At 35.6% G+C, this 25,021-nt stretch overlaps 1 protein-coding gene across 2 annotated transcripts; it reads left to right on the top strand.

Annotated features, from left to right (window-relative positions):
- The first annotated feature begins 5,322 nt into the window (after window positions 1-5,322).
- LOC112771579 (uncharacterized) lies at window positions 5,323-13,934 on the top strand. 2 transcript variants are annotated; one of them, XR_003187111.3, is made up of 12 exons: window positions 5,323-5,721; window positions 6,383-6,492; window positions 7,011-7,080; window positions 8,507-8,654; window positions 8,754-8,891; window positions 9,699-9,838; window positions 11,384-11,431; window positions 12,206-12,316; window positions 12,398-12,579; window positions 12,676-12,811; window positions 13,212-13,288; window positions 13,370-13,934. XR_003187111.3 is itself a non-coding variant. In XM_025816365.3 (12 exons), exons 1-12 carry the CDS (start codon window positions 5,467-5,469, stop codon window positions 13,490-13,492), a joined length of 1,524 nt encoding a protein of 507 aa, XP_025672150.1. In that variant the 5' UTR covers window positions 5,323-5,466; the 3' UTR covers window positions 13,493-13,934. The 2 variants fall into 2 exon arrangements, 1 of the variants encoding a protein (XP_025672150.1); XM_025816365.3 differs by having other exon boundaries at window positions 12,690-12,811.
- Window positions 13,935-25,021: the final 11,087 nt, after the last annotated feature.

Here is a 25,021-nt window from a genome sequence, read left to right as displayed (position 1 = left end):
TAAATAAATAAGGAAGAGGTAATAAAATAAAGTATAAATAGAAAAATACTACTATCAGTATTTACCAATATTATTATACTACTATAAAGATAATATATTAATATTATATTCGTAGTATACGAAGAGAGAAAGTAAAGAAGTGTTTTATTGTATAAGAAAGAGAGAGAGAATATTTGTTGTTAATATTGCTCTGTGTATTATCTCGTATCATATCCCCTATTTATATATGTATAGGGTTCATATTTTCAACCTTCATTAAATGTAAATTCTTTCTTGGTAACATGAATACGAGTCACCCATGATATTAATGGGCATCCATATCCTTTGTGTTTATCACAACATTTACAAGGCATTTTTTGAGTTCGTCAAACAATTGATTGAAATTTTAAGACTTTTAATTTCTTTTAAAAAATTTAAATAATAGTAAATAGGGGTGTTCAAAACTAAATAAAATAGGCGATCGAAATAAGAAAATTAAATTATTACACGTGCAAAAATAACTATTTTTTAGGACAAGTTATCGAAATAAATTGTTTGAAAACCAATATTACCAAAATACAACATTTGAACAATGAAGACGCAACTATAGAAATCGTGAGAGGGGTATAGCGGACATCCTATAGCAGTTGCTGAACAAAAAAGAAACTGCGGTGCCTTTGTAGCGGTTTTTTCACAAATACAACAATGAGAAAATCGTGACATTCCGCTAACGGTTTACATGTGCCTCTATAATTAATACTACCATATATATAACATACACCAATAAAAAGAATTTATAATTTCATTATATTGCACAAGTTTTATTTTTTTTTAAATTTAATTAAATTTAAAAATATATTTTTTCTAGATCAACTTTAATATTTGTATACAACAACGTTATTATTTGAATAAGATAAATGAACATAAATTACAATAAAAAAAAACAAACAAATAAGGTATATATTTCTAAATTTCACAAAATTTCAAATACTAAAAAATTCAAATGCCTCAATTGAATTTTCATTAATTATAAAATTTTTCATTTGATTGAAATCAAAATATTAGTTGCATTTATAAAAAAGGTTTAGCCAGCATGTACTTCAATGTACAAAATTTAAGTTTCTAATATATTTTGTATTTATTAAAAAAAACTAAAACATGTTTATTATAATAATAATAATCTTATCATATACTCTTAAAATAAATATTTATAAATTCTTTATATAGGTAAGATAATTAAAAGAATATTCGAACAAAAACTCAAAAAGCTATTCTTTATATACTCTTAAAAAAATATTCCTTAAATTTTATAAATTCTTTCGGATAAAATAAATCATGCATTGAAGAGAAACTAAGTCTAAAACCATACGAAATAATTTGTATATATATTGATATATTATATTACTATATAAAAAATATTTTGAGTACTCTGATGTTTTAATCATTTTAGTAATTTTAACTATTGGTTTTAATTATATATTATATATATTATAATTGAGATTAATAATTAAAATTACTATAATACTTGAAATACTTTTTATGATATATAATAAAATGATTATCAAAAAGAAGAAAGAAACACAAAACTAAGAATATATTAAATTGGAACATGAATAATGTATAAAAAAAGGGATAAAATAAATAATATAAATTTATTATATAATAGTGATGATATTATAGAATAATGATAATAATATATTTTATATAGTATATAGGATAATATGATGATCAAATAAAAGATATAGATTGAATTGAAATGATATATGCGAAGAAATTGCTGTAGGAGTGCCGCGGTTTCTTCTTTGTTCAGCTCTTTCAGAAATTACTATAGGATATAGCGGTTTCTACTTGCACGTGTTTTAACGTAAATCGTTGTACCTTCTAACAGTTTACGTGCAATCTCTAATTCGCTATATCTCTCCCGTATTTCTATAGAATTATAAAAGTTGTATTTGCATCTTCATTATTCATATGTTGTATTATGATAATATTATTTTTCAAATAATTTATTTCGATAACTTGTCCTTTTTTTTATATTAATTGCGTGAATAATCATACAAAAGAACGGATGTGATTTGTACGTAAAAAATAAATTCTCTGGACCATGTAAAACCCTCCCCCTTAAGAGTCCAATAAAAATATCAAGACTGTTTGACCAAAGTAAAGAAAGCAAAAAAAAAGGGTGATAAAATTAGTAAAATGAGAGGTTATTACACTTAAATTTGTAAAAAAAAAAATAAATAAAATGATAAAATAAGTGATTAATTATCATTAAATTTATAATTTTTATCATATATAAATTTTATTATTTTAATTTAAGAGTGATTAATTTTTTATTTTATTACTTTATTAACTCTCATATTTTAAAAGATGTTTATCTAGTACACTTATATATTTAGGGCGCAACTAAATTTTTATTATCCAAATTATATTATTGAATAAAATTACTAAATATTAGTGAGTATTCACATAAAAATAACAGATAAAAATTACTAAATAATTAGACATATTTTATTAAATCACTTAACATAATAAGTGTAAATATCACACGTGTTATATTATGTGAAAACATTTTATGTCAATTACTCTCATAAATATTTCATGAAAGCAAGCATCGAAAAGCGCCCATGGCCTACTGTATAAGGTGTTTGACTTCTCTTTTTTTTTTTGGACTTGAAGGTGTTTGACTTCTAATCAGGCAATTGAGAGTTCGAGTCCCCATTGGACGTGTGATTTTTATTTGTTCTTTTTCTTGTTGGGCCAAAAAGTCTTTAATGAGCCTTACATCGATGAAAAAGATATTTGTATTAAGTCTACAAAGCTCATTTTTTTGCCTTGTTAATTAATTATAATAAAAGAGTAGATATAGTATATTTAGTATTCAACCCTAACGTTTTTCTTATCTCATGTAAAAGTAAGAATTAATCTCTACATACAAGTTTTTCATTATACAAGATATACAAGTCCTGAAAATTCCTAATTCCTAGAACGCGCCTCTTATGACACGTATGTTTCACGCGCCTCCTTAACAGATTTTCTAATCAATTAACGCGCGAATATATAACTTCTTTTTTTGAAAAGATTTCGTTTCCTTTTTTGAATTTCTTTTGCGTTTTCTTACCTTCTCTCTTCGATCTCTTTCGTGCGTTTCTCTCTCCCTTTTCCTTCGCTGTTTACATAAGTTTTCTCTCTGTTCTCTTTCTTCGTTTTTTTCGTTTCCATTGTTTCTAAAATCAAGTTCTGAAATCGTTTTGAAGATAATGGATGATTCAACTTCAGATTATCAACTGAACCAGAACGAAGTAGATTTTAAATTTAAATTCAATGAAGTTTCTGAGGTGTGATTTAATTCCAATTAATAATTGAATCTGAATTTGAATCCAATTAGTAGTTTATGATTATGTAACTGAATAATATGTGAACCTTGTCTGTGAAATTTGCTGTTCATTGTTTCTTGTTTGAATTGAATCTAATGTACTAATTCTGATGAATTTTCTGCATTTTATATCAGGGGTGTAAATCAAGAATATTTTGGTGTATTTCAGGAAAGTTTGGGTGTATTTACAGTTTATGACATTTCATCTCATTGAGGGTGAATTGTCTTATTGTTTTAATTGAATTGCTTTAGTTTTTGTTTATTGATAATTCATGAATTTGATTTTTATTATTTTTTATAATGGTTTTATAGTTGTATTTGCATTCTATAATTTATGCTTATTTTAATATGGTGTATTTTGGGTGTATTTTGCAGCAAATCTGTGGTGTTGATGAGCAGTTTGTATCCAAGCTTGGGATGACCTTTAACACCCTTGAAGATGCTGCAAAATTCTACAAAGATTATGCGAAGGCTGCAGGTTTTTCTACAAGAGTTCGGAGCACAAATAAAAAGAGAAACGAAATTAAGAATCAATTGATTACATGTAGCATAGAAGGAAAATGGAAATTGAAAATATCTCCGACTGAGAAGACAAATCCCTCAGCTGGATTTGAAGTAAGAAAATCGAAATATTTTTTATTGTTTTAAGTCCACATCAAGTGATTGAGGTGTGGTTCAATTTAGAAGAAAAAAATATAGTATTAGAGGAAATATTTTTCTATATTTGCAACAAATTTGGGTGTAACACGAAGATATTTGTATGTAAGACAAAGATATTTGGGTGTATTTATAAGAATTTTGGGTGTATTTTTATTATGATAAGTTCTGCATGACTTAAAACTCTTCCTCTTCCTCTTCCTCATCTTCTACTTCTTTTTTTTTTTCATCATCATCATTATCTTTTTCTTCTTTTTTCTTTTATTCATCTTCTTTTTTTGTTTTACCTTCTTAAGTTTTTTCTTATTTTACTCTCTTAACAAGAATAAAAACAAAAAAATCAAACAAAGAAGAAGAAGAAACACATAATGCTGTAAAATTATTTGGAAGAGGATAAATTTACATTCATTTAGCTAAAAAAAAGAAAGAAATAAGAAAAAGAAGAAGAAGAAAAAAATGCAGCATTAGAAAAAATATTTTTCTTTCAAAAATGGTATTTGTACACTAAAATCAGCTACCAATGTATTTGTGTATAAATACATGTGTGCTTAATTTATTTTCAATGTATATTTGTATTCCAGTATACTTTGGTGGCTGATTTTAGTGTACACGTAGCATAACTCATTTCTGTATTTATAGCAAATTTGGGTGTAAAACGAAAATATTTGGGTGTATTTTTATTCTGATAAGTTCTGCATAATTCAGAACTCTTCATCTTCCTCCTCCTCTTCTTTTGCTGTTTCTTCTTCTTCATCTTCTTATTTTATATTCTCATAATTCTTTTTGGGAGGAGAATATCAAACAAAGAAGGAAAAAATATATTTTTAATAATTAAAATTTAATACATAATCGATTAAATCGTGTTATTTTTGTCAAAATTAGGCCAGACAAATTAATTTGACTGAAAAATGATAATTAAATTTTAAATCGATCTAAATTAATATTACTTTTTATAAAAAATGACTACAATACTCCTATTATAGAAAATGATTAAAATATTCTTATCATATATATTAGTTTTGAGAATCCTAAATTCTAACTCTTTTCTTCTCTGTGGTAATAGAGTTAAAATTTAAAATTTTTAAAATTTATATATATATATATATATATAGTTTTGGCTAAACTGATTTATCCGGTCTAATTTTAATAAAAATAATAAAGATTAATAAAAATAACAAAGATTAATTGATTATATATGTTAAATTTTAATTTTTAAAAAATATTTAAAAAAAACATTTTTGACATTTTTATTTATTATTATTATTATTATTATTATTATTATTATTATTATTATTATTATTATTATTATTCCTCGATTTCTCCCACGATCACCGGCTAGTACGGTTTCCATTTATTTATCTTCTTCTCTTTCTTCTCCTCTCATTCCAAAACGGTCAACCACGCCGGAGAATCGAGCTCGGCCACCGCTCTCCGATGAAGGATTCATAGGAACGATGGCGGAGCAGAGCAGCGCCGCCATGAACGACCGCGAACCAGAGCTCAAACAGAACGAACACCAAAACAGCAACAGCAACAACAAAATCGAAACCAACAACGCCGACGGCGGCAACAAGAAGAAGAGCAGCTCAGATCCAGACTTGTTCTGCTGCTTGTTGCAACCCGCAACCGCCGAAGGCGATCCCGAATACATCGGCATCCGCCGCCTCCTCCTTCACCGGAAGGCCGAGGCCGGACTTCTCAGCCGCAGAGTACGTTCCATTTTGAAAATTTGCGCTTCATCGATTCATAGTTTCAAATTTATCGCACAAATCTGAAAAATCACATTGTTACAGTGTTCGCTGCTTCTAAATTCTCTATGCGATTTCTTTGTTAATCTCATTCTATTCTGTTTTTCCATTTGGTTTCTTTGGAACTTCATGTTTGCTCAGATCAATCGTGCTAGATTTGAATTTTGGTTTAAAATCATATATATATGATTTTTCCTCTTGGAGTTGGTGCTGTTACTTTTGGAGTTTTGGAATGATTTTGCAGTTCGGTCATTGATTCGCGTGTTGTTACAGTGCTCTGTAAGCAATAGATTTGAGAGAAAATTGTAAAGCAAGGTAGAAGTACCGTGAAAAGTATGATAGAATCTGGTCATGTGTGGAAACTACCTTTTCGATGACTAAAGATAGAGGAAAAAGAAAACAACCTATTGGTGGAAAAAAAAAGAAAAAAAAGAGAGGAATAAAAAATGATTTACATATGATTCACAATAGGATGAATGTCACCTAATCGATTACAATTTGGTTGCTTTTCCACGAATTTTCTACTCAGTTTTGTTTGTAGGCTGTCTTTTATGCTCTTCTCAATTGTGTTGTTTTGGATGAAGTTCAGCACATTTTTGACGTTGGAATATTTGTGTTGAAGGATTGGAGATGCAATGGAAAAACTTATGTGGCATACAGGAATTATATATCTAGGCCCAAGAACTGGGAAAGTTCACGTGTCCCAAGTCTGCAGAGTACTCCAGGAAACAGGTTTTGGAATTTTTTACTTGAAGTTATGAGCATAGATGTTTGATGTTGAACTCCATGATTTTCAACTCATCAAAAGGGTGACAAAATTTGAAGACCTAAAGATAGGCATGGTTGTAAATGGAGTTTCAGTTCAAATGATCCGGATATATAGTTAGATACATTAATATCTCTCAGACATTATTCATATGTATTAAAATATCTCAGACTTTTTGGCTGAAAGAACCGGGAGCTCTTTTAATCTGGTGTATTTTTCTTCACCAATCCTTTTCTATTATTTTCTAGGTTAAAAATGATATCACATCTTATAATAAAATGTTGTTATAAGACCTTTCTCTTTCCCAATTCAATTGCCATCCTTCTGTTTTGATATTCATATGTACTTCTTTGTGGTTAATTCTTTACTTTTAGTCAAATATGACCAAATATTTTGCCAATGCAGCTTTCTCATATATTGTGCTAGCTTAAATTTGTTTCGGTACAATTCTGACATCAGGATAATTTACTGGTTGATGCATCAGTGGTCGATGGATGTCATCTCCAAATCCCTTCTCCCGCTGGTCTGAGGCAGACAGCTGGACTTCTAGTCGGGTATGTTTAGTTCCCTATAGATGTTGTGATAAACTTGCATTGAGTGTGCTGTCATTGAAGAAAGATTGTAGTTGCGAAGCACCCCTGAGGATGTAGGATACCTAGGTTTATTTTGTTATTTGTTCTTTTAGAAAGGGAATGTCAGAAGAAATCCTTAAGCAATTGAATTAGGTATATTAGGAAAAATTACTAGATAAGTTCTTGGTCTGGACCGTAAGGCTCTGTTTACTGAAACTTCTCAGGATGCATGCTTGTTTATCTAACTATCCTAGACTTCACAATAATTGGAGCTTCTCAAAGGTCTTATATTCTTTTCCTTTTATATATTCTTTTAAAATATCTTTTTTTAAAGGGAAAAAAAAAGAATCTAATATTTAGTTTGCTGTATCTTTAAGCAGCTTTTTTGTTTGGAAGAATCCTTTCCGTTTTAATTCTTAAAAGGCTATAGTATATAGCTTCAAACTTTCAAAATGTTCAACCAAACATGCTAGCGAAAGGATGAAAAGTAAATATTAAACTCACACAAATGATTTTATATCTAATATGTGCTAGTTTGGATTGGCTTTTTTGAGTGAAAAAAATACTTTTCTTAAAAAATAAAGTACTTTTATTCAATTTAAAACGTATTTGGATACGTCTTTTAGAAAAAGTACTTTTATTTAAAAAAGCAAATTATTTGCTTTTTCTAAAAGCTAACAATACTTTGCTTTTAAAAAAAGCAAAAGCAAAAGACGTTTTTCATACTTGAAAACTCTTTTTAAAAAGCCTATCCAAATGTAAAATAATTTTGTCTGTTAAAAAAGATCTTTTTTAAAAAGATGAAAAAAATAAGTACTTTTTTCAAATGCCAATACAAACTGACCCTCCTCTCATGCAAGAGTCCTCTGGATTTGAAGGATAGATAATATTTTGATCTATCCTATCTTGCATGGGAATATAACTTTTCATTAGAAGAATGAGGTTACAGAGATCCAATTGTGCCCCACTGAATTGGCGGGACTGATATCATATTGTGAACCATCTTTTCCACAAATTCTAATAATTAAGTGAAAGCACATGAATAGATTTTGTATGTAACATTAGCAAGTTCAATGCTTCTCTAGCCGAAATTACAATGGGCAAAAGTTGAAGTATCTCCCAACCGTCTTTTCTAGATTTTGGAAAACCTTACCGGACCTTGTGTTTCAGGTTTCAAATTATTAAAGGAAACTATGGTAATGCAATAGGATAGCGACATGTATATTAGATAGTTACAGTTAATGAATGTAAAAGAAACGTGGTTTTGCTTGAAACATGCAGTGTTCAGTTTTTTAAATTGGAGGAGGTTCGTTAAATTTTTCTATAAAACTTCAAATGGTGGTTTAATTTTCTTGATCTTTAACCTTTTGACATGTCATGACCAAATCATGTGTTCGTTTAATTCTAGGATGTGCAAACTCCAAATCCAGCATCCAATAATAGAGCAAGTTTTGGTTCAAGTGTAAGTGATTCTGATCGTCCACGGCATCGGGGGGTTGAGCCTGGCTATTCTTTTATTGGCATGCATTGCATCTTTGATCAGTGCAAAGCTGCTGGTAATATCTAGAGCTCTTGGTTTTCTTTCCATTATGCCACTGATTTATATCTAGTCCACTTGGTTTGGAAGGAATAATGCCTAAATCCTTTATGTGTAGTTACTGTGATAAAGTTTGGACACATGAGTTCTGATCTACTAGCTTATGGAGCATCAGATGGAACCTTGACTGTTTGCAGTGTTTCTGAGACACCTACGGTCATCAAACAGTTAAATGGGCACTCCAAAGATGTTACAGGTTGGATAGACTGGTATTTTTTTTTCAGTCTTTTATTTCATCTTGTATCACATGTATTATTATAAGTTCACTAAGGCAATATCATCAATGTATTATTTTTAATGTGGATTATGCTTGAAAAAATTGTGTTTTGCATATTTCGTATTGTAGAGGAAAGTTGTGACATTTCAGGAAAAATAGCTTTGCTATTGGTTAACCATTTTTCAACATGTGATTCAGCCAAAGTTTTATTACTTAGACGACAAGATCTAATATGCTATTATTGATTGCCTTGCCTTTTTTCTCTCCCTCTGTTTTCTATATTATAGAGGAGTTTTCATCCTCTTTAAGATCTGTAACTAAATTTATTTTCTATCAACTATGATTTTACAAAGAAAGAATTTTGACAAATATAAACCTGTGATTAATCATCAACTAGTTCACCTATAGACTATGATAGGCTATCCTACAATTTTAGGCCAAGTTCATACCTTAATGGTTACTTTGCTTTTATAATAGAGTTTGCTGCAATTTATATATATTAAGGATAAAAAAATACTATGTGCACACCAAAAACCAGCCACCAAATTAGTCACCATATATTTGTGTATAAATACATGTGTTGTTTAACTCATTTTCAATGTATAGTTTTATTTCAACATGTATTTTATATGGGTGGCTGATTTTGTAATTGATTTTTGATGTACATGTAGCATGATTATTAGAAGGTCAATGCCAAATAATTGTTATTTTTCACTGTTATGTTTACCTTATTTTAGTTTGTTCCTTTACAATCAATGCTTTCTCTTTTTGATGGTTTATTTACAGATTTTGATTTTACATCAAACAACCAGTATGTTGCGTCATCTTCATTGGATAAAACTGTGAGAGTATGGGAGATAGGAAAAGGCATTTGCATACGGGTGATATATGGAGTTTCTTCGCAATTATGCATCCGTTTTCACCCTGTGAGTACAAGATATTGCATATATATGAGTGTATCTTAACCTTGTTTCCGAGTTGATAGCTTGATAGCATTGCTATCTTTGATATTGATAGCTGGATAGCAAAATACTTATCCTAGATTTTAAAATGTTCGAATTCCTTAAGTTTTTCTTGGATTTTATAATTAGGTAAAAAACTAAGGGTGTGTTTGCGAGTTGCAAGAGAAAGGAAAGGGGGAAGTGATTAATATTTTTAAGCCCTTTTTTGTTTCACAAATATAAAATATGTAATGAATAGGGATTTGGAGGGCTTATTATATATGTTTACAATTTTATCCGTTATTAAATATTAGAAATAATAAAAGTAAATGGTAATAAATTCTAAAATAATAATATATTAAGGATAAAAAGGTAAATTAAATTTAATACCTCCAAAACCCTTGACCTCCAAAAACAAAACCCATGAACGAGATTTAACCTTCCAAAGCCTTTTCCTCCTCTCCAAAACCAAATTCATGATCACACCCACCCCAAGGGTCCACAGATATTATTCTATTTTATTTCTATCTTACTTTTAGATCGATTTTTTTTTATCTTTATAAGTTTCAGTTTTTTTAGCTGTTCCATTGAACATTGAATGAAAATTAATGTACTTTTCATTGTAAACGAAATATTATCTAACACCAAAGAAATCCTAAAATTCTATGCCAAGTATCTATGACTTTGTATGTGTTGTATTAGATCCTCAGTCTCTTCTGTCTTCCTTCTCCTCGTACCCTATACTAATGAAAGAGGTGATAAAATTGACTTGTAGACTAAAGACTAGATATTTCATGGGTGGTTTTGAATCCCTCACAGTTTGAGGAAGTCAAGCCCTTAAGCTTTGATTTACTTATGTCTGTGTGTTTCTTTTTTTTCTTTTTCTTTTGTTTTTCCCTTTTCCTGGTAGTTGCATAGATTGACTTTTAAAATTTTTATTTTGAAGAGAATGATAAGGCAATAGCCAGTTTGTTTCATTGAGTTTGGTAAAGAATTGGGACTACCTCCTAATATATGTTGGGTTATTTGTAAGTTTCTTTTTCTTGTTTTGTCGAAAAGTAGTTGCTGTTGGGGGGTTGGTGGCGTGAGTAGGATTTATTTATTTTTTCTTAAACTTTGTCCTCCATGACATCCATCGACCACAATGATATTTCCCTATGATCAATAGTGTCTACACTGTCTTTGACCATCACCAACGCTTCTCAACCTGGTTTGATAAAGTCTAAACCGGTTCAAAACCAATTCCATGAGTTTCAATCTGATTCTGAACCTGTTCAAATGTTTTTCAACTAGTCTGGTTAAAAATCTAAATCATATTAAATCAGATTGTTTCTTACAGTAACTCAAACCATGGTCACTCCTAGTGAATTTCAAAATATTTCAATTGGTTAATCTTAAAAACGATATGTTCTCAGCAACTTTCTGTATTTAATATGCTTGCATAATTTTTATTTTTATATGGGTAATAAATTTATTCTTTCCATATATCTTTGGTTGTGATGGAAGTCTGTTTCTCTCTATATGGTGCAGGTAAATAACAACTTCCTTTCAGTTGGCAATTCACACAGGGAAATCAATGTAAATATGCTGCCTGTTTCTCTTTTTACTCTTTCAAAACAAAAAGGAAGCATCATATATGACAGATCCTTTTCTGAAATGTCATGAATTGCATCATGTTCTTTCTTCACATAGTATAGTGAAGAATTTATAGTTTGGATCCAAGGTTATTCGTGGAAAGATTTGGAGAGACTGGGGTGGAATGGGGAGTAATGGCATAAGATAGAAAGGGAACAGAAATGAGTTACCCGATTTGTGTTTGGATAATTTGAGTTAAGCAATTGGAAGGGTAATGTGGCTTACAAATTGTCATATTGTTAAATTTCAGTATAGCCTATGTAAATGTTTTTGGTATAATCCTCATTATTATGAGGGAGAACCCATTCATAGTGTAAATGACTCTCAGCAGATCCCAATCACTCCAAAACTCCCAAATACAACTATGCTTTGTTCTATCAACAATGTCAATACCCTGCCATATAAGTCCCAGATAAGTAGAATTATTCCCTTTGTCACTTCCCCATGTAAGTGAGAAGAAATAATCTTTTCTTTTTTTCTTTTTTGTGGAATTGGAAAAGAAGCAAGGAGAGTCATTTATTCTCATGAACATGTAAATTCATGATACGGTCAATATTCTTGCCATCAGCTACTCGTGACTTGTGGATACTCTATTACCTTGAATAATTTCTCCTCTAAAATTCTGTGCTACTATATATTTTCACTTACCATATGTTAACTGTCATCGTAACTTAATTGTTTCAATTCACTTTTCTTAAACTTTATATTTTGTACTAGGTGTTCAATTTTAGCACTGGAAGGATAATTAATACATCAGTATTTGACAGTGAAGTTACCGCAATGGACATTAATCATACAGGAAACCTCATATTTTGTGGGGATGCACAGGTGTGCCTCTAATATACATGCATATGTATATCCTTCTTCAGTTTTATCTGATTTTCTTTACTTACTGGATTGTGTATGCAGGGATGTATATACTCAGTAAATATGAACTCCCACACAGGTGTGTTATCCCGCGCTCATCGTTACCGAAGTAGCAGCAGACACAAATCTCCTGTAACAACAGTGCAGTATCGGAGTTTTTCTTTACTGGCTGGAGGACCCGTATTGTTGACCTGTACTCAGGACGGAAACCTGTCTTTCTTCAGGTTTATAAAGAACTGCCGTTAATCCTCAGTGCATTTCCTTGTTTTTTAGTGAAACTCTTATTCTTTGTTTATTTATTTTTCTTTGGATCACTGAAGTTGTTATGTTGTAGTGTGGCTTTGGAGACACAAGGTTATTTAACTATACGATGCTCACTCAAGTTAGCCCCACGTACACACAAAATTCAAGCTTCTTTCTGCCCCCTTCTTTCCTTAGAAAAAGGAGAGTTCATAGGTATATCATTGTCACTGCTTTCTCTTTTTCTCCACGACCTCTTTGCATAGTTTAAATTTAAATTATGTTGCTCTTGTAAATTTGACCCAAAATCTGGCTTTGTTGGCACTTGCACCCATATCTCAATAATTAAGCTTTGTTGACACTGCTATAAAATATATAATGCTCTATTGAGACTTGATAGTTGATAGGCCTTAGAGACCAATTTTCTGCGAGCATGTTAGGGCCTAGTTGGTTTTTCTTTTTCACTTTTGATATTTTCTTTTAACAAAATTTTGAAAACGAAAGATACTAAAATGAAAACAAAAACCAAAAGGCCATAAGTTTTCCCGAGTGTCTTGTATTACATAGCAGTATTTAAGTTACTATCTTTTTAATATTATCCTGTTGTCATGTGAAGTTGCTGGAAGTGAAGACTCAAATGTCTACTTCTATGATTTAACGCGGCCAAAGCATACTTGTGTAAACAAGCTGCAGGTTAGTTTTCTATTTTAGTGGACTCTTCAACGTGATGAAAAATCAAGAAGCTCAATATAACTTGGAATTTATATTATATAGGGTCATCGGTTTCCTGTCCTCGGAATTGCTTGGAACCATGGAGAAAACTTTTTGGCTACATCTGATTTTTATGGCATAGTAATTGTTTGGAAGAGAGCAAAAACGCATGAAAACAATACATAGCAATAGAAGTTCAAAGAATATAGTTGAAGGCTTGTGAAGTTAGTTTTCTATACCTTGCTTTGCGTCTTCTTTTTTTTTTTTTTTTTTCAATCCTTGGTATCTCGTGTTATTTACTCATTATTATTATTTTTAAAATTTTTGTATCAATGAAATTAACCAACTGATAGTACGTAGCTTATCAAGAAAAAGCATATCCCGAAAGTGTATTCCTTCTTTTTCTTTTTTTAGGAAGATAATGTATTAGTGAAACAAGATTTGGGATTTTGTATTGTAAACATTGCATCGACGTTGTGCCCCATGTAATTTAGACAATTTAAAGAATAAGATATTTGGAGCTAGAGATAAAGATGCAAATGTGAGTTATGATGAATTAATGTGATTAATACTATATACGAAAGTGGTGGTTAAGTAATTTGTAATGATATCAATTCGTTTTTGTAAATTCTTTGAGTAGCTTCTCTTGATATCATCTTATTATTAACAAAAATATTATTTGTATTTGTGTATAAATATATGTGTGGTTTAATTTATTTTAAATATATGTTTATATTTTAACATATATTTTATATTGATAGCTGATTTTGGTGTATACGTATAGGTAAAATGGAATGAGTTTTTGTTAAATGTTTTTGGTTTTTAAGCTGGATTAAAATTTAAAACTTTTATCTGGAGAAAAAATGTTACTCATCCTTTTAATTTCGGCCTTTATTTAGTCTTTTAATCTAATAATATTATTTAATTAATTTCATAATAGAGTTACTTTTTTAATTTTTAGGTAAACACTTTATTAAATAGATTTAATTTAACTCTTGTTAATTAAAAATTTCTCTAACCTTTTTTTAAAGTAAAGCAGTTAATTTTTTTTTCTCTTTCATTTTCTCTCTCTCAATGTACGTGTGCTTCATTCCTGAAAAAGAAAAGAAAATAATCAAAATATTAAGAACTCAATAAGTGGTGGCCATAAATTAATATATTCAAATTGATAAAACAAAAAGCTTAACAATATCTATTTTATTTACAGATATATTTTATTTACAGATATAGGTAATGAGTTCAGTTACACATTCAAGTGTTTTTGGTAATTAAATCTAATTAAATTGGTCAAAACTCAACAAAAACTATTTTCATTACACTAGCGTGTACACACGCGCGTTTTAATAACGTAACACATACCTTCCTTGCGCTCTTCCTTCTTTTTTTGCATTCTTCCTTCTTCTTTTTCGCGTTCCTTTTTCTTCTTCGTGTGTTTTCTCTCAATTGTCATTCTTTTATTGCTGCGTGTTTTCTTTTCCTCCTTTTAATTGAGATTCATTTGGATCCAAAAATGAATTCAATGTGTTTTTGTTGATGATGGAGTCTTTTTGATGGCTTGTTCAAAATTGAAATAATTTCGGTTCATTTGTGAATTAATTGAGATTCACTTGATGCTGCCGATAAATATTGACCAAATTTTTTATTCCTTAGTAATTTCGATTCATTTCTTAGTTTAATTGAGATTTATTTGGATCTAGAAATAAATTGTATATGTTTTTGTTGATGATTGAGTCTTTTTGACTGCTTGTTCAAAATTGAACTAATTTCGGTTCATTTATATGTTAATTGAGGTTTAGATGATACTGCTGATAAGTATTGACCAAATTTTTTATTTCTTAAGTAATTTCGGTTCATTTCTTAGTTTATTTGAGATTTATTTGTATTTAGAAATAAATGTATTTTTGTCGATGCTTGAGTCTTTTTGACTGCTTGTTCAAAACTGAATTAATTGAATGAAATGGAGTGGAATCTAATGCAATTGAATAAAGTGATAATGATTAATTTCATTTTTCTTTACTAAAAAATTTGGTCAATACTTATCAGCAGTATTAAGTGAATCTCAATTAGCACCAACCGAAATTAGTTCAGATTTGAACAAACAGTCAAAAAGACTCAATCATTAGTAAAAACACATTGAATTCATTTTTGGATCCAAATGATCTTCAATTAAACTAAGAAATGAACCGAAATTACTTAGAGAATAAAAAATTTGGTCAATACTTATCAGCAGTATCAAATGAACCTTAATTCACACACAAATGAACTGAAATAAACTAAAATTTGAACCGAAATTATTTAATGATGGCATAGAAAAAATCAAAACCAATAAAAATGTTTGCAAAATATTGGTGTTATGGGTGATGACGATAATGAAAGAGAAAGATAACGAAAAAAAAGGAAGAAGAAGACGCAATATCGAAAAAGTGTGCACAAATTTAAAAGAAGAAGAAAAAAATTTGTCGTTTATGTTAAAAATGAGAAGTTGTTTATGTTTAAAAATCAGTTACATAGTGTATAAATATAAAACAAGTTATAACAACTTAGTTAGATTTTGTTAATAAAATTACTTAAATATAATAATATATCAAACTTGAAACTACATAGTTGAGTTAATACTCAAATTGGCCCCTGAAATTTGACCCCCGACTCAATTTAGCCCTTTTGGTTTCAATTGACTCAAATTGTACCCTGAAATTTTGACCCGCGCCTCAAATTGGCTCTTCTGGCGTTTTCCGTCACCGGAAAGCTGAGCTGTCAATTTTCGTTGACACCTGGCACCCTTGCAGTTAGATGACATGGCAAAATGTTTGAAGGCATCAATTTAACCCCTAAAAATTTTAAATAAAACCTAGAAGTCCCAATTTCTCCAAATCGCAAGAGTGTCTCGAAGAGTTGAGAAGAATGTTGGGAAGCAGCAGCCAAGGCTCAGGTAGCTCTAGTAGAGCTCGTTCGCATGGTGGGTGGGTGAAGAATGCACACCGTGACAGAGGTGACAGAGGTGACAGAGGTGGAAAGGTTCCGCATTGGTGCGGTTGTGGGTTGCGTCCTATTCTTCGATGGTCTGGGACAGATTCCAATCCAAAAAGATCATTCTATGGATGTTCTAACTATAATGTAAGTTAGTTAAATTGTTGCAAGCTGATTGTGTGTCTTATTTCTCAAATGCTTGTTGGTTTTGTAGTTGTTCTTCCTCTCAATTTTTTTTTCTTTTGGATTTTTGGTGTTGTAGACTACTGGTAAGAGATGGTGTGGCTTTTTTAAATGGGCAGATGTTGAAGAAGAAGAAGGCATAGTTGGCAGAAATGAAAGTTCAGTTAGTGAAGACCATTGGAAAATATCTCTGGGATGGAAAATTAGTGCAGTTGAAGCTGAAATTAGAATATTAAAAATGTGGAATATTATGTTGTCTGTGTTTGTTATTATTTTTGGAATTGTGATTGTAGCTTATGGATTAGGTGGGATGAAATATATGTAACTATGATGTCAGTTATGTGAATGAAGCATTGTTATGTATTTAATGACAAAATAGAAATGGAATTTTATGTTCTCTTGGTAATGATATATCTTGTAAAAATTCTTTAAAAGTGAGATTATACAAAAGATGAGGTATAACTTATGACCAAATAAGTATCAGAAGAGCATAGTTTGTTCAAATTGGTCAAATTGTTTTGAATCTGTATATGAAGACAAATCAAGAGCTAGCTCTGATAATGATATATGTAGTATGCACTTCCATTAGTTACAAAAGAAAATCTAATAGAACCTTTTGTGGTTCTTGCACTTGACAGGGGATCCAGAAATAAGTAATTCATTAAGCAATTCAAAGTCATTAATCATTGTCAATATCACAGCATTAGCAATAGCAGTATCTGTATCATACTTCAAATACCTTAAATAACATAGTTTCAAATATCCTAAACCAAAACAGATTACTCTACATAACATAGTAATAAAATATCAAATGAGCATAGTTTGATCAAATGCTCTTTACAAAATATGTTCTACACAACTTCCAGTCAACATTGCAAATCGTTTTCTATTTTGTTGTTGGTGGTTTGAAGCCCGGGGTGGGGACGAATGTCATAAACTCTGCCAAGCGTGCAGCTGTCCCAGAACTTGCTCCTTGCATTGGGTCCACATTGAAAATTTTTTTTCCTCTTCGATTGCAGCTTGTCAGGCCTTGTGACCTGTTGTGGAGGTGGAGGTGGGTCTGATGGAGGGACCTGTTAAAATTGTTAACAGAATTAGTGACCAATACAGCCCAATAAAAACCAGTCAATATATTATTAAAATAGTATCAATCAATTGGATCTACCCAACATTTACTCATGTATTATAAACCAATACAAACCAGTTAACAGTTAATCAAATATTAGAAACCAATCACTACCTGTTCTTGATTTTCTGGTTGTGAGTAAGTGGGTTGGGTGAGATCAATCTCTGAAGCATTTGCATCATCAACACCTTCCCTTGGTGCTAATGGAGCATTTTCATTAATCTCAGCAGCTTGAGTGTTACTAGTAGCAGCATTTGCTGAATCTCTAGTCTCTCCAGCCTTAGAACCTTTTTCTTTTGCAACTACAGCCGCTGCTGCACTAACAAGGGCACTAGCAAGGTCATCAGCTTTCCTATGAGAGCAACTTCTCTTTGTATGCCCTCTCGTACCACAGTAAGTACATGTGAATTCTTTGTATTTCCTCTTCAACTTGGTTTCAGTTTTTGACTTCTTAACACTAGATGGCTCTTCATCACCATCCTTCCGTCTTTTTTGGATTATCGGCCCTGGCTTTCGCTTCATTTTAGGTGGATGAGGCCTATTTTGTTCACTTCTCTCCCAAAGATCTTGTCCTGGTATTGGATTGAGAGAGTGCTTGTAAGTATCTCTATAGGCTTCCATGGTCAGCCAATGATGACAAAAATCCTCAGAATTTCGATTTATCTTGGAGATGGCTGCACATGCATGGACACATGGCATGCCTACGAAGACAGATGTGGTGAAACATTATCCAACAATCTATTTAAATAGAGACCAATCACCAGAGACAAATAAAATAGTAAAATAAATAACAACACTTAAATGAATACAAAGCAGTCACTATTTAATCTAAACTATGTTTAATAAAATGATACAAACATATAGAAATAAGAAATTATTGTAGACCTCAGTACCTGTTATTTGCCAAAACCTACAGGTGCATATGCTCTTTCCCAAGTCAACAGCCATGTTGGTAGGCCAATCGTGGATCTCAAATCTTTGATACTCTTCATCTCCACTCCAAATCGGTGTCCATTTTTGAGATTCTTTTCGGATTTTCTGCAATCTACTATGTTGGATTGGTGGGAGCTTACCAACATGGTGGGATAACTTAACCTTGTTTTTTGCAATGGACCGCATCGCAAACATCCGAACCTTCTCTAACAAGGTGATTATTGGCTTAGCTCTGTATATCTAATACGTCCTCATCCAGCCCAGTCAACTCATCAGTGTGATCATTGTCATAAACCAAACTGCCATTTGGTTTGGTGACAAAACTGCCTCCATGATGATACACAATCGTTATACCTTCATCCATCTATAAATAAGATTCAGGAGACACAATGGTTAAAAACAACACTAAATTCAATAAATTGAAAATAATAAAAAAAGATTATAGACAATTCAGTTGGGGCTTAGTTCTAATATGTTAAACAAGTTAATCAATTAAAAGTGTTTTGGCTACCATTAAAAAATATGAATATTTTATTAAAGACAGATATCTGGTTTAATTTCAATTTGTCTCGTACAATACTTAATCATTAAACATGAAAGAATAAAACAAGTAAAATCAACAATATTTAGATACAATTACAACTTTGCTGTTCAAAATGCATTAAACCCCGAACTTGGCCAAGTAATCACACGCGTTAAGAATTTCCATTACACATCATAGGCTCATCATTGAAACTATCTCATCTCCATTGTAATGGAGCAGTTACAAAACCAGGCACACCATAAAATTCATCCATAATTTGGAAAACACTAAAGTTCTGCATTTTCACTTTAATTTAGAGTTAAAAAACAATCTGTTCGGTAGGTCGGGTACCGGACGGTTCGGGTTAGGACCCTGAAGTCAACGCTTGGGATGGTGGAGAGGCTCGTCTGGCCGTGGTTTCCTGGTCCCGGGTGTGCGAGGTCCCAAGCACTTCGTATGTAGAGGGGGGGTGCCACCTGCAAAGACACTCCGACGCTCTTGTCAGAATATGTGCAGGCGGAAAGGAGGTGGTGTAAGAATGTGATGTACCTTGGGGGAAGAGCCAGTCTCCCCTTATATACATGTCAGTAGTGGGCCCCTCCAGCGGTCAGGCCCATACCCTCAAGGGCGCTGTCCCACGGCTGTGTGCAAGCCGTACGGGACGCGTGTCCGGGTCGGGTGGAGGGCGCGTTGTTGGGCTGGCGGGAACTCGGGTCGGGTTAACCCGCGTGAGTTTGGGCCAGGCCATAACAGTGCCCCCGACGCGTCAGCGATGGCCGTGAGGGCCATTGGTGGCGCGTGATGTCTACGTTCGTACGTTGTCGTTGGGTCGGCTGATCGTGGGAGAGACGCGTCTCTTGTGCGCGTGTCTCTTGATCTGCTGTGGCATCTGTTTGCCGTTTCATTCTCCGCGCTGGGCATTTAATGCTCATAATGATTTAAAAAAATCTGTGCGCAAAGACTATCTTGCCCCTGCTTCCTTTTGCGCTTTTGGAGGTGGTTTTTAAACAGTTTTCTCCCTATCCACCTCCCACTCTTACTATTTCCAACTCCTTCTCTCCCTAACATCCAAAGCTTCCAGTGCGAACTCCCTCCTGCTTCAACTTTCAGTCCAAGTTTCCTTCATCGTTCCAGGTAATTTTCTGGTTTCTTTCCTTTGGCATCTGTGTTATGTCCTGTTGTTGTGCGATTGTTGCTTGCGTTTGTTGCATGGCTAGTTTATTTTTGTTGAAAGGTTTTTCAATGTTGGGGTAGGTGAGTTAGGGAAGGGGTACCATTCCAGGATAGGTTTTTTGGGTGGTTTGTGTGGTAGGCGTAGTTTTTAGCCGTGTCTGGTCATGATTGAGTTGAAAAGGCGTAGTTTCTGAGTTTTTTCGGGCTCCCGACCTCATAAACTAACGGAGTGGTACCCCGCTGTAGGTATGCCTCGCGTTGTCTCCCGGTCTTCCGGATCTGGTGCGGCTTACGACCCGTATGCTTGGGTGACTGACGATATAAGGAGCTCACCCAACCAGATGGGTTTGGAGGAATTGACGGAGTTCCGGCAAGCCGGCTACTTGTGTGGGGGGACTGACGAAGAGGCCAACTACGAGGCCATTGTCCCTGCTCCCCATGAGCGTATTTATGAGCTCAATTTTCACTCCCCTCGTGTCCCTGATGGGATCTGGTTTTATAAGTCCATGTTCACGCAAGTTGGCGTTCGGATACCGTTCTCCGAATTTCAAATGGCGCTGCTGAACCGGATATCCGTCCCCCCGTCTCAGCTTCATCCGAATAGCTGGGCTTCGATCCGCTGCTTCGAAATGGTCTGCGAGTACTTGGAGCTGCCGATGTCGGTGGACGTTTTTCTTTTTTATTTCAACCTTACCAACCCCTCCAAACAGGGGAAGGTGAGGAAAGGGTTTCTTTCTTTCCGTGCTGCCCAGGGTAGGAAGATTTTTAGCCTTTTTGAGGACTCCTACCATGGTTTTAAGGATAAGTATTTCAAGGTTCGTCCCGTCAAGGGTCGTCACCCCTTCTGGTTGTCGTTAGAGGGGGAGCGCCTTATCCAGACTTACTGGAGTTTTGGCGCGGGGTCGAATCCTTTCGTCAAAGTGTCGTACAAAAGGTTGTCGGCTGTAGATAAGCAGATAGCTGACGTCCTTCTTGCTATCTTTGAAAAGAATCCCGTGAACCCACATCTTCTTATGGGTGAGCGGGAGGCCGCCAGGAGCTATATTCGTGAGTTGTCTTCTTTGTTTGCCTATGTTTCTTTGTCGTTGTTTTTCTCTTTCCGATCTAACGACTAATCGTGCCTGTTGCTTGTTGCAGTGGAAATGTCTGCCACCGTGACCGGTCTTGAGAATCTGATGAAGACCTTTTTTGAGGCAAGTGATGACGAGAATGCCGAAGAGAAGGACATCGGTAAGTCGGAGGGTCCTTCAGGGGAGAAGGAGAGCCAGACTTCCCCTACCTGGGATACCGAAGCGTCGGGAAAACAGGGCGCAGGGGGTCAGGCTTCCCCTACCCGCGAGGAAGGGCCCGCTGATGGGCATGTGACTCTCACCCCTCATCCGGATAGTGACGTGGAGCTTATCCATACTCCCAAGAAGCGAAAGATGTCTTCCAGCCCGGAAGGGGCCCTTACCATAATGGAGAGGAACTTTGATGCTACCAAATTCATTGACTCCCAACTGATACCCGGGACAGAAGAGCATTTTCATGAGACCGAACTGTCCGGGCAGGCGAGGTGGATGTATCGCACCTTGCTTCGTGGGGCCGTGATAGCTCGGAAGGCCGAATTCGAGTTATCCGGTATGGAGGCGCTCCGGAGGAAGCTTGAGTCCTCTGCTAAGGCGAACAATGACTTTAAGGCTCAAGTTGAACTCCTCCAGGGTCAGCTGTCCGAGATGGGGGGAAAGCTTAGTGCTGCTGAGGAGAAGTCGTCGTTTGTTGCGGAGAGGTTGAAGGCGTCCGATGAGACCGTGGCCCGGCTTCTTGAGCGCGAGATGACATTGGAGGGTCAACTGAACGCCGCTCAGGGTCGGGTTGTCGCCTTGGAAAAGGAGCGGGAGCAGGCCGTCTCGGAGGCGAAGGCCGCTAAAGCAGAGGCCGCTGAGCTTAAGAAGAAGCTTAAGGTGGCCAAGGAGCAAGGGAAGAATGCTATCTTGATGACCGAAGATGCCCTGAAGGCTCAGCTGAGGATCGCTGCTCCTGATTTCGAGACGTCGTCAATTGGCGTTTTCAAGACTATCCAGGACGGAAAAATTGTTGATATGCCGAGGAAGTGAAGTCTTGTAACTTAGGATATTTTGTCGTTTTGTTTGTTTTGAACAATTTACTTGTCCGTTCCATATTTTGACGCTTTATAAGTTATCGTCGTTTGATTGCTGTGATTTGTGCTTGTTTCGTTGTTTTGTCGTGTTGCCGTTATCGTGTTACCGTTTATTCTGAGCGGGCTTATTTCTTGTGCCCGTCTCGCCGTTTTCACATTTGGCAATAGTTCGGACTGATTTGGTCGCGTCGTCGTCGAATTGGTTGAGGCCTATGAGCCGTATGGCTCCCGGGGTGATCAATCCCGAGGTGCCGTTTTAGGTTTTGGTCATGTGAAACAGATGTGAAGTAAGAAAGTTTTAATAAGTAAAAAATTTGAACAAGTGAAAATTACTCGTCAGTTGGGCAAGTATTTGACAAAGTAAGTAAACAAGATGAATTAACATGTAGATAGGGCAAGTATCAACTATCTGGTTAGGCTCCCTGGTCGGCGGGCCGGTGGGTCAGGAGTAGAACCTCTTTAGGTTACCTGCGTTCCATGTTCTGGGTATTTCCTTGCCGTCGAGTTTTTCGAGTTTGTAAGCGCCTTTGCCGAGTACCTCCCTTACCCTGTAGGGACCTTCCCAATTTACCGCCAGCTTACCTTCTCCTGGGGTCGGGACGCCGATGTCGTTGCGTCGCAGGACGAGGTCCCTTTTCTCGAAGTCTCGTTTGAGGGTTTTTGCGTTGTAACGCAGGACTATTCTTTGTTTCAGCGCCGCTTCTGTTAGGTGGGCCATCTCCCTTGTTTCTTCAATCAGGTCTTTCTCGACCGCTTCGCTCATGCCCGCGAGTAGTAGTCGGGGACTTGGTTCGCCGATTTCGACTGGTATTACCGCATCGACCCCGTATGTTAGGCGAAAGGGAGTTTCCCCCGTGGCGCTTTGCTCGATTGTCCGGTAGGACCATAAGACGGAGGGGAGTTCGTCAGCCCAGTTTCCTTTCTTACTGTCTAGGCGCTTCTTTAGACCAAGAAGGACGACTTTGTTTGCGGCTTCTACCTGCCCGTTTGTTTGGGGGTGTTCTATTGAGGAGAACTTTTGCTTTATCCCCAGGCCAGAGAGGAATTCCATGAACTTCTTGTCGGTGAACTGGGTCCCATTGTTCGAGATAACGACCTCCGGGATACCGAAACGGGTTATCACCTGCCTCCACATGAACTTCCGGCAGTTGGAGGACGATATCGTGGCTAGTGGTTCAGCCTCCACCCATTTGGTATAGTAGTCAATGGCTACAATGAGGTATTTGACTTGTCCTGGGCCGACCGGGAAAGGTCCCAGGAGGTCGACTCCCCATTGTGCAAAAGGTCGTGTAGTCGTTAGCGAGCTTAGCTCGGAGGCCGGTGCCTTGTGGAAGTTGGCGTTTTGTTGACACTTCGTGCATTTTCTGACGAATTCCTTTGAGTCCTTCATCATTGTCGGCCAGTAGTATCCTGCTCGGATGAGCTTCCTTGCTAGGGCTTTGCCCCCGATGTGGTGTCCGCAACACCCCTCATGGACTTCTCTAAGCACGTAGTCCATTTGGTCGGGGTGCAAACACTTCAATAGGGGCTGGCTAAGTCCCTTTTTGAATAGTTGTCCCTGTATGATTGCATATCTGGCCGCCTCCCTTCTTAAAGCTTTGGCTGCTTTCTCATCTTCGGGCAACTTGCCGAGTTCCAGGAAGTTGGTGATGGGGTCCAGCCATGAGGGGCTTGACTCCGTCAAGTGGAGGGCGACCGTTGGTTCCTTCACCATGCCTTGGATGAGCGACCGGTTACCCGATCCTGGCTTTGTGCTCGCAAGCTTCGACAAGAGGTCTGCTCGTGTGTTCCTTTCTCTTGGAACGTGCTGGACGATGACCTCCTGGAACTGGCTTGTCATTTGCTTAACCTTTTCCAAGTATTTTTGGAGGAGGGGGTCCCGGGCTTGGTAGCTTCCGTTTATCTGTGAGGTGATGATTTGGGAGTCGCTGCATACTTCGACCCTCGTCGCCCCGACTTCCCGAGCCAGCATTAGTCCGCCTAGGAAAGCCTCATATTCTGCTTGGTTGTTCGACACTGGGAACTCGAACTTGGTCGATTGCTCATAGATGACCCCTGCTGGACTTTCCAAGATGACCCCTGCTCCTCCGGACGTTTGGTTGGAGGCTCCGTCCACATGAAGCCTCCACCGTGTGCCCGTTTCCTCGGGAGGGTCGCCCGTTACCTCCACCAAGAAGTCTGCCATTGCCTGGGCCTTGATTGCGTGTCGGGGTTCATATTGTAGGTCATATTGTGAGAGCTCGATGGCCCAGGTCATCATCCTACCAGCCAAATCAGGTTTTTGCAGTATTTGTCGAATCGCCTGATCTGTCCTCACAACTATACGGTGACTCTGGAAGTATTGTCTTAACCTTCGGGAGGACACTAGGAGTGCCAGCGCCAGTCTTTCCAGTTTGCTATACCTCAGCTCTGGTCCCTGGAGTGCCCTGCTCACGAAGTAGACGGGCTGTTGTGTCTTTGCTTCTTCTGTAACGAGGACCGCGGCAAGCGCTTCCTCGGTTACTGACAGGTAGAGGTAGAGCGGTTCTCCGGCTCTGGGTTTCCCGAGGACTGGTGGTGCCGCCAAGATTTCCTTGAAGTGGTTGAATGCCTCTTCGCACGCTGGGGTCCATTCGAACGTCATTCCCTTTCTCATTAAATTGAAGAAAGGTAGGGCCCTTGCTGCCGATG

Source organism: Arachis hypogaea, chromosome 18 (genome assembly GCF_003086295.3).
Source record: "Arachis hypogaea cultivar Tifrunner chromosome 18, arahy.Tifrunner.gnm2.J5K5, whole genome shotgun sequence".
Lineage (NCBI taxonomy): Eukaryota > Viridiplantae > Streptophyta > Magnoliopsida > Fabales > Fabaceae > Arachis > Arachis hypogaea.
Note: the sequence above shows the minus strand (reverse complement) of the source record. Positions and strands in the feature narration are given on the sequence as shown.

Coding starts and splice junctions, on each gene's coding strand:
- LOC112771579 (XM_025816365.3), top strand. CDS start 5,467: ATGGCGGAGCAGAGCAGCGCCGCCATGAACGACCGCGAACCAGAGCTC. Junction 9,839..11,383: donor TATGCATCCGTTTTCACCCT/GTGAGTACAAGA, acceptor TATATGGTGCAG/GTAAATAACAACTTCCTTTC. Junction 11,432..12,205: donor ATTCACACAGGGAAATCAAT/GTAAATATGCTG, acceptor ATTTTGTACTAG/GTGTTCAATTTTAGCACTGG.